The 10,313-nt window shown below is 49.3% G+C and overlaps 1 protein-coding gene across 1 annotated transcript in view; it reads left to right on the plus strand.

Annotated features, from left to right (window-relative positions):
- Positions 1-10,313, plus strand: part of GABRR2 (gamma-aminobutyric acid type A receptor rho2 subunit) — a 26,942-nt gene that overhangs the window by 927 nt on the left and 15,702 nt on the right. The window contains exon 2 of the mRNA XM_006778264.2: positions 425-531. Within this exon, the coding sequence (XP_006778327.1) occupies positions 425-531 (107 nt within the window). The remainder of the gene's footprint in view (positions 1-424; positions 532-10,313) is intronic.

Genomic DNA, 10,313 nt, shown 5'->3' on the forward strand with positions numbered 1-10,313 from the left:
CTGCTGGCAGCTGCCCGCTGGACTGATGTCAGCTTGGGGTCTCAGATGTTTGTTTATCACAAAACCAACATTATGGTAACATAAGAGAAATGTTTAAAAAGAATAAAAACCCACATTTTCATTCCTCCGCCATTCAACCCAACTGCTGTCCTCTAGTCATAACTTTTGACCATTAAGAGCTGGTCAGGTGGAATGGTGCCCTGGAGGGAGGTGTTTCCTTTTGCAAGGCTCTGGAGGGGTCTGATCCTCCCGGCCTGTGAGGGCCTGGGGCAGAGGGGTGGGAGGGTGGGAGGGGTGGGAAGGTGTTGTTGAGCCCCATGGAGAACATGTGCCCAATGGTAGTTCTTGCCAAAAGTGATCTCTGCAGTCGGTCTCACTCAGTGCCTGGTGGGCCACAGAGCAGTGTGTCTCCTTGTCTCTGCAGCCACCTTTCCAAGAAGAACCTCGACGGGACCAAAATGCGGAAAGGGGAGGCTCGGCCGCTCCTCAGGGTGGAGGACCACGATTTCACCATGAGGCCGGCCTTTGGAGGTAGGACTGTGTCCTTCCCTTGGCCCAGGGGGCGGGGGGCCTCGGCCCCCAGGCTGCTGCCCATTCACTGAGTCAGATCAGCCTGGCTTGGCTTCCAGAGTCACTAGGTTTCCCTGGAAGGAAAGAGCTGGGAGAAAAGGAGTGGGGAGGGCTGTTGACTGCAGAGGAGCTGATGTGACTAAGCTGTTTACGTTCAGAAAGGACAGCTCTTCTAGAAAAGTAAGAGCTGGCCAGGTGGGTCTGGACACAAAGTGGCCCCCCAGCTCAGGCACCCTGTGCCCAGATGGAAATTTGGGGTTTGAGGGGACCACCTGCTTTTCAATGCAGCAACAATAATTTAGCAAAAGCCCCATGACAAAGCCCCTCTGCAAACTTGTCCCCAAGGAGCTTCCCTGCTCTGGGGGTCAGGGAGGAGTGGCATGGCCAGTGGCTGTCCCTTCAGGAACTGGAGAAATGCCAGGAGGGCTGGGAAAGGCGCCAGACGTCAGCTCTGTCCAACCAGGCAGGGAGAGCAGCAGCAGGTATGATGCAGGGCCAACGCCCCGCCTTGTGCAGGTGGGGAAACTGAGGCCCGGGACATTTCCGTAATGGGCCCTGGCCAAGGCAGCCCCTGGCAGGCTGGCTTCCATTTCCCTTTATCTTCATGCTTGAACTTCTCTTAAGTCCCAGTATTCTCTTGGGGCAGCAGGAAGGAGGAGGGGTGACCTGCGGGCAAGTCAGCGGCCCTCTCTGAGCCTCTGTGTGCTGGTTTGTAGAAGGGGACAGTGACCCCTATGTCTGGGGTTGTCAGGATTAAACGAGATAATGCATGTGAAGCCCCTAGCACAGCACCGTGCACGCCCCCTTAGGAAAGCCCAGCTGTCAGGCTTTCCTCTTGTGGTCTGATAAGGGATTAAGACACAAATTGATCCCAGAGGCCCCTGCACTTTAAAAGGCCTCTAAGCCTCCCACTCTGACACCTGGGGAGCAAAGGCGGAAAGGAAGCAGATCGCGGCCTGTGCCCCTTTGTCCTGCCCAGGAGGTTGCTCACCACCCGCCGGGTCAGGGCAGGGGCACCATCTCCCTGGGAGTCTGTTCCCTGGGAACCTGCATGAGTAATGCCGCCAAGGAGTTTCATAAAAATAAAGTGTCCCCGAACAAGCAGTTCTCAGATAGCCGTATCTGCTCCGGGAGGTCCAAGCAGGATGTCCCCGTAAGCAGGAAACCCCACCTTGCCTTTTTACAAATTTTTAAAAAGACAAATTAAAAAATATATATATATTCTTTCCTTTATTAAAAAATGATTTTTAGAGAAAGGAAGGGAAAAAACATTGATGTGATGTGAGAAACAGCAAGTATCGCTTGGTTGCCTGAGCACTTGCCCTGACCTGGAATCAAACCCGCCACCTTTTATTTACGGGACGGTGTTCTGAACAGCTGACCGCACCAGCCAGCGCTCCGCCTGGCTTTCTTGGAGAGCGTCAGTGGAGGTGCAGAGGGTGAGCTAAGTGGCTAGAACAGCAACAAACAATGGCATTAACGAGAACAAACACTGTGTGAGTGACTCCTCTGTGTCAGGCACCATTTGAACCAAGGGACACACACGATCTTATTTTGGTCCTCACAGCTACTCTGTGAAGTAGATACTGTTATTATCCTTAGATGGGGAAACTGAGGCACGGAGAGGTGAAGTGACTGACCAGGCCGCACGGCTGCTCAGGTTAGACCCTCCCTCCTCGCCTGGTCTCTTTCTGGTTCCCTCTAGGGCTTGTTCCCTCGTTCCCTCGCACGGCTGGCCCCCTGCTGCCTGAGTGAGCCTCTGAGGCTGGGAGGGCCTCACTTTGCCAGAAGCTGCAGAGGAGGAAGGTGTCCCCTCCAGCGGGTGCAGTGAGACCTGAGGCTCCTATGATCTCAGTCACTAAAGCAGAGAGCGGGGGCCACTCCTGCTTCCTTTCAGGGCAGTTGGCCCTCCCTGTAAGGCTTTCCTGGGCGTGCACATGTCACTTGGCAAGAAGAGGGGAAGGGGAGCACATAGTGAGGAGTCAGAACCTTCCCCCTCCCCACCCCCCTCCCCCAAAGCCACAAGAAGTGCTATGACTCCTGTAGTCCTGGCCACGCAGGCAGGATGGGGCCATCACAGAAGGGCCTTCCCATCGCCTGCAGTTCCGATGACTGGTACCATCTTTAATCCCTGGGAGCCTCTGGGGATGGCTTAGATCCAAGAAGCCTTCGCTGTGGATGCACCGCATTCCTGGGCAGGCACCTGGGCTGGGGCGGTGGGTGGTGAGGAGGAGGCTGCAGGCAGCACACAGGGGACTCTGCAAATAACAGAAGACACTCCTTCCTGGGGGGTGGGGTGGGATGGGTAGCCTGTGCCAGGTGCCCGGGAAGCAGAGCCTGGGACCTTCCTGCCCTGGTGTGGGCCCAGCCTAGCACCCGCCTCCCCTTAGCTCTCACGCACACCAAGCAGCTCATTGGAACAAAGATGTCCTGCAGCGGCTGCGGGGCTTGTCTTCTCATTTCTACCTTTTCCTATTTTATTTCCCTCAAGGGACTTTCGTGTGGGTTGCTACTGAAAAGTATTTGACAGAGAGACATTTATCTAAGACTAGGTACCGCTTGGATGATCTTTTCAGTGTGGAAAGAGAAAAGCTTAAAAATCTAGCCGCTTCCTAATAATCCCAGGGATCAGTTGACATGCAAATACTTTGTCTAAGCCCCAGCTGCCTGGTGTGTCCCTGTTAGAGGGACCTCCAGAGGCCCAGGGCTCTTCCATTTGTTAGGAGAAATATTGTAATGCTGATTTTTTAACAATTAAATTTGTTTTTCTAATTGTGGTAATATATAACATAACATTTACTATTTTAACTGTTTTTAAGTATATAGCTCAGTGGCATTAAGCATGTTCACGTTGTGCCACCATCACCGCCTTCCATCTCCAGAACTTTTCATCTTCCCAGACTGAAACTCAAACCATCAAACAATAGCTCCCCACTGCTCTCTTCCCCCAGGCCCTGGTAACTACCCTTCTTTCTATTTCTATGATTTCACCTCTTATAAGTGGCATTCATACACTTTCTGACTGGCTTTTGTAACTGGCTCATTTAGTTAACATAATGTCTTCAAAATTCGTCCACGTTGTAGCACGTGACAGCATTTTCTTCCTTTTTAAGGCCACGTAATAGTCACGGTATGAATATATCACACTTTCTCTATGCCCTCATCTGTGCATGGACATTCGGTTTGTTTCCACCTTTTGACTACTGTGAATAATGCTGCCTTGAACATGTGCCTATAAATATCTGTTTGAGACCCTGCTGTCAATTCTTTTGGGTAGATGCTCAGAAGTGGAATTGCTGGACCATATGGTAGTTGTATGTATAATTTTTTGAGGACCCAACACACTGTCTTTTACAGCAGCTGTACCGTTCTACATTCTCACCAGCACAATGCTGATTTTTTAATTCAAACTGTGTAGATGAGAGGTTAAAGGAGGGACGTGGTATCGTCATAAATTCTTTTGAATTTCATCCAAGGAGTTCGTCAGGATGGTCAGGAAGAATGGTGGCAACAAAGTAGGTTACGTTGTCCAACCAAAATACTATTGTTTATAAGGCAAACATGTGAGGTTTTTGAACTGTTATTATGTGTCAGACATGGTCTATGACAGTTAGGAACTCAGTGGTGAGCAGGACAGCCAGTTCTTGGAGTCTTTATGTTCTAGTGGGGGAGACCAGTGTTAATGAAATCCTCACATCAAGATGTCAAATGGTGAGAGCTGCTGGGAAGGAAAAGGCAGGAGCTGTGGGGTTGGCACAGCAGGGTCTGAACAGCTGCCCCAAGGAGCCAATGAAGACAAAGAAACACCAAGGAGCCTCTCAAGCCTCAGACGCTCATGCGATTGGAGTCCTTTACATTCAGTTACTGTTCCTGAAACAATATTATTCTCAAGGAGTCTGCCAAGGACAGATAAATGGTTAAGTGCAATCCAGTGTCACAGAGCAATGCAGGATGCTCTACTGATGGAGTGGGGAAAGTGAGGGAGTCGTCAGTTCTGCCCAGAGAGGGTCAGAGAAACTTTTGTTCAGGAGGCGATGGTCACAATGAGTCTGGGAAGATGTGCAGTGGGCGAGCCCATCTGATGGAGAAAGGAGGACAAGCCGGGGAGCAGGGAGCTCATGGATGAGGGTGAAGCATATCAGGGAACTGTGAGCAGCTCCATGTAGCTGCACTATGTCATGTGTGAGTGTGTGAATGTGTGTGTGGGTATGTGAGTGCATATGTGTGTAGACAGGGAGGGGACACAGAGAGATAAGGCTGGCACGTGGGCTGGGGCAGATCTGGGAAGGTTGTGCTGCATTTGGACTGTTAGCATCAAAGCAGCTAACATGGCTATTTAAATTTATCCCAGGAAAGGTTCTCTTGCCAGAAGCTGATATGGGGAAGGCTGAGGGATGACAGGGCAAGACATGAGCTGTAGAACGTTCCCTGTGGGCCTGTGGGGAGGGCGCTGCCATAGTTGAGAATGAATGCTGGACAATAGCTGACCACTTCAGCCATGGTCCAGACTGCAATTAACGAGGGAGGAAGCTAAGGCCATAAAGGAAGCAGAGGGTGGGGTGGGGAGGCAGGGATCTGTGAGATGTAAGGAGGGAGATGGCCTCTGATGGAATCAGAGGAAAGAGGGACCCTAAGCGTCTGACCTTGGGAGACCATTCATGGAGATGGAGCACCTGGAAAGCAACTGGAAAAAAGACATGGTAACAGTCGGCCTACTCCAAGGGGCGAGGGAAGAGAGTTTGGTGAAGGTCTGCCTGCAAGAATGTGGGCAAGGTTCAGGGAAACCAATGAGTTACGGGGAGGCCCCAAGGGATGGAAAAGTGTGGAGCCATTAGCAGGTGGAGGCCTGAATTATAAGGGGAAGAAGCAGTATCTTTCCCAGATTGTGCTCTTGGCGGGGGTGGGCCTGCGAGTGCTGCCCATAGAGCTCAGCTCCCCATCACAGAACAGGGCAGAGCAGAGCGGAGGATGGATCTGGAGAGGCAAACCCAGAGGTCAGCATTGGACCGATTGGCATTGAGTGAATCAGAGAAGGCGGGGGATGGGACCCAGCCTGTGACCAGGGCACTGGCTGGGCCTGTAGTGCCTTCCCCATATCAGCTTCTAGCAAGAGAACCTTTCCTGGGATAAATTTAAATAGCAAAAGGCCGATTTAAGAGACAAGGCAGGAACATTGGCTTGTGTGCTTCTTTGAGCATCACTTGTTAGAGATTCAATTCTCCAGTCCCACCCCAGGCCTCCTGAACCAGAGACTCTGGGGGTGGGGCCCCGGCATCTGGGTTTTCACAAGCCTTGCTTTGATGTTGATTAACAGGCAAGTCGGAGAAACACTGGGTGACTCCAGAAGTGAGGTTTTATGATGTTGCCTGCCCTTTTGCTATCAAACCCTTCCACTCTTGCGCCTCCACCAGCTCTCCACTCCTTACCTAGCACCGTCTCTACCCCCCTGCACTTGCCGAGTGGAGGAGTCTTTTCCTGGACCTCTCTCCCATGGCCATTCTCCTCTGTCGTCTCTGATGCAGCTCTTCCTTGGCTCCTTCTCCGAGGTCCTTGGGTCCCTTCTCCTCCCGGAAGACACTTAGCCCCTTCCACAGCCAGCTCTCTGCTGCTGGTGACACACAGTCTCCCTCTGGAGCCCGATCTCTGACACAAACTCTAATTCCCTAGCTGTTGTTAAAATCTAAAAGAGGTCCCCACTGGATAGCCAACCAATTTCTTAAATTTCATATTGAAAAACAACTCTGCCCCATTGCCCAATATCCTGTCCTTGGTGCATGGTGAATTTGCACTGTCATTTACACTAGTATTTCTGTTGAAAACCAAATGCTTAAACTGTCAGCATTTCTGAATTATCAAGTTGGACAATATTCATTTGTTAATTGGAGCATTTAGTCCATTTACATTTATGGTATAATGTATCTAGTGTTTTTTAAAAATTCATGCTCCTTTTTAAAAAATAAATTTTTATTGATCTCAGAGAGGAAGGAAGAGGGAGAGAGATAGAAACATCAATGAGAGAGAATCATTGATTGGCTGCCTCCTGCACACCCCGTACTGGGGATCAAGCCGGAAACCTGGGCATATGCCCTTGACCGGAATTAAACCTGGGACCGACCCTTCAGTCCACAGGACGATGCTCTATCCACTGAGCCAAACCAGCTAGGGCTATCTAGTGGTTTTTAACCTATCATCCTACTATGTTGTTTTTATTGTCCAACCTCTTGTATTTCTCCTTCTTTGTTGCTTTTTTTTGGACTTACTACTTTTGCTTATTCCTAGTTTGGCTTTCATATTTTTGTTTTGAAAATGCATGTTCTTATTATATTTTGGTGGTTCCCCAGAAAACAACATGAACTCTTGGCTTATCACACTATTGTGTTAATTGGTGACTTTTGTTGTTCTCCGGACAATGCAAAGACCTCAGAACACTTTTACTCCCCTCCCTACTTAAATGTTGTTTCTCCCATGTGTGTTTTGGTTTTTTCAACCCCACATTACATTATTAGGATTGTCCCATGCAGTCAATGTTCATTTAGAACCATGCATGTATTTACCATTTTTGTTGTTTATTTGTTCTTGCATGCCCAGCTTTCCTTCTGAGATCACGTTCCTTCTGCTTGAAAAACATTTTCATCTAGGGCAGGATGCTTGCTGGCAAATTCTTTCAATTTTGGCTTGTCTGAAAATTCTATCTCACATTCAATCTTGAAGTGTCAGTGGGGGAAAAATGACATTTATCTTAATTTAAAAATTGGATAAACCCCTGATATGCTTTCCAGGACCACATGAGGAGAATAACAGCAGAAAGAGTTAGGAGCCAAGCAAAGTCCTTGGCTAAACATGAATTTCCCTTCTGCTACCTTGAATCTGTCCCCTCACCAGTGACTTCCATATGGCTCACCAGATCCCTCTCTTAAAGGAGAAAACCCCACAGCTATGTTAAGGAGCCAAGGCGTGAAGGCCCCGTTAGCCTAACTAGGCTATATGATTTCTAACACCTGATGGGACTCAGTTCTGCTCAAGACCTAACATTGCTCACAGAAGAAATCAGTAATTTGGAAGAATTTCTCCCAAAACCAGGTTGGGAAAGGCCACAAAATGGAGCGCTCAGGAGAGCCTGGGAGTGTCTTGCTTTGGCAGGTCAAAGGCCAAGGTCAACTCCATTGTGCTGAGACCAAGGAGGGCAGGGCAGTTGGTTCTGTTCAAGCTGGAGGTGTGAGTCCCCAGGTATGCAGCTCTGGAGCCTCCCGAACACACAGTTTACCTCCAACAACCCAGGTTCCCTGTTGACCTGACCTGCACTCCCTCACAGCTGTACCTGCAGAACACCAACACCACCCTCCAGGCTTTATCCAATTTCTCTTAGGAGGTGGCTGGCGCTGCTGGCGCTGTGGAGGCCAAGGCAGGCCCTGAGAACAGAGAGACACAGTGACAGGTATCAAGCAAGCTGATATATTTTATCTGTAAAATGTCCTTTGCCAAAACCAGCTCCTGGTTAAACACAGTGTGTTTTATCTGAAAACCAGGCCACTGGGAAGTGAGCCCAAAGAGGGTGATGGCTATATCGTTTCTTCCCTTTGGCTTCTGAAACACTGGATGTGGAGGGTCACACGGCCAGTGGGTCGAGCAGAGCACTCCTTCTACAAGAAGCAGTACCACTGTTGTAATGTACCCCGCGAATCACACAAGGACGCCTCAGGAAGTCGAACTAAAGAGTCACATTTATTGCAAATCAACTGATTGATGTACTTCTCACATCGATGTTTCTCCCTTTTTTCCTGTTTTCTTCTCTCTCTGAAATCAATAAAAACGTATTTAAAAACCCAAATAAATAAAACAGGTAAAACCCTTAAGACAAAGGTGTGTGTTGTTCCTCACACCTGTATGTTCCTTTCTCTCATTTCCTATCTTTGTTTCTCCTAAGCTCTAAAGGTCCCTGTCCCTGTGAGACTTGCAACGGGGGAGCAGTGGGCAGTGGTACCTCATCCGGGCTAGCTCCCTGAACCTGTCTCCAAGGGCCCTTGATCTTGTCTCTTCTATTTTAATCCCTGCCTTTGTTTCTCTCTGTGGATGAAAACAGGCCACATGCTAACCTGTCAAGGTTAAGGGTTGACAGAACCCAGGCTATAAGGTGAGACAGGGGGAAAAACGTGTGGCTGGTTTTTCAATTTGTTTTTCCAATTTGAATTGCTTTCCGAGAGTCTGACTCAGTGCCTTTGCTGTATAAATGAGAGCTGAACTAGTTCAGCTCCGAAGATAAGGGTCACATCCTCCCTCTAGCCTGAATCTCTAGTGCCTTAGGCGACTAAAAATCTTTGTGGAGGTGTCAGAGGTCATTCCTCACGACTTGTAGGGGCCCCACAGGGAACCTCCAACTCAACTTTAATTAAGGAATTGACTCATCCAAGGACACGCATATAAAGATGGGTCACCAAGCACGCGAGTCCTCAGGGCTGTATTAGGCAGCCAGGGAGAGAAACCGAGGCACATAAGAGGGTTGAATGCCACTCAAGGGCTGAGAGCCTCGAAGAGCTCAACCCATAAGCAGCACACTTTGACCCAGTACATAGTCTCCCTAGAGAATTTGCTCATACTGCCAGTGTTAAAAAAAAAAAAAAGCCACTACAATTTACATGGTAAATTGTGCCTCCATGGCCAGAAACTCCCAGACCCCAGCCCTCAATAATACTCCTGATAGGAATCCTATTACTGGCAAGCACTGTCACTAGAAATCTCATCTAAAAATGGCCATAATGCAGGAGTCTTTGGGTGCCTAAATTTAAAATAAAAACATGGGAAACCAAGATGGTGGCATAGGTAAACACCAAGGTTTGCTGCCTCAAACAACCACTTCAAAACTACAACTAAAAGACAGAATGGACATCACCCAGAACCACAGGAAGGCTGGCTGAGTGGAAATTCTACAACTAGAAGAAAAGAGAAAAGCATACCGAGACTCAGAGGAGGCGCAGTGCGGAAGGAAAATACTAAGGGACAAACCAATGGACATGGACAACAGGGGGATGGGAGCATGAGTGTGTGTGTCGGGGGGGTGGTTGGGGGTTAATGGAAGGGGCTGAGGACACATTTGTAATACCTTAATAATAATAAAAAAAGGAAAAAAAATACTAAGGTACAGAGGCGCTCACGGAGCAGGCTGGTAGCTGAGGGCGTGGTTGTCGTTTTCAATTGGGAGGGAGTCTCAGGTTCTGAGCTCCAGTTCCGGGCTAGTCTCTGGGGACCCAGACTCATACAGGAGAAGTGGAACTGTCTGGCATCGCTTTCTCTCGAGGGGCTTGCAGTGATTGCAAGACACTGAGAAGCAGGGCCTCTGAGAGCAGCCATAACTGCTAGCCCCGCCCTGTTGATCCCGTGGGACATGCCCCACCCAAGCCCTGCAGGGAAGCTTTTGCTGGATAGCTCAGGCAGAGGCTAGATTACCACCTCCTTAGAGATCCAGGAGCCAGTGTAACCAGAGGTCAGAGTGGGACCATTCAGTTTGCAGCTCCGTGGAACCATAAAGGACACACTCAGGGGGCAGACCCAGTGAGCACCAAAGCCCCATTGAAGCAAGTCTTGCCCCATAAGGGTGTCTCCAGCACAGAAGTTCTCCCACTGCAGACACAGCTGATTCTCACAGCCAATCGGCCTGGAGGTCAATTCCTCCCAGTGATAACTACAACAATCAAGGCTTAACTACAACAAGACTGTGCACAAAGCCCACAAGGGGGTGAACCAAGAGC

Source organism: Myotis davidii, unplaced genomic scaffold, assembly GCF_000327345.1.
Source record: "Myotis davidii unplaced genomic scaffold, ASM32734v1 scaffold269, whole genome shotgun sequence".
Classification (NCBI taxonomy): Eukaryota; Metazoa; Chordata; class Mammalia; order Chiroptera; family Vespertilionidae; genus Myotis; species Myotis davidii.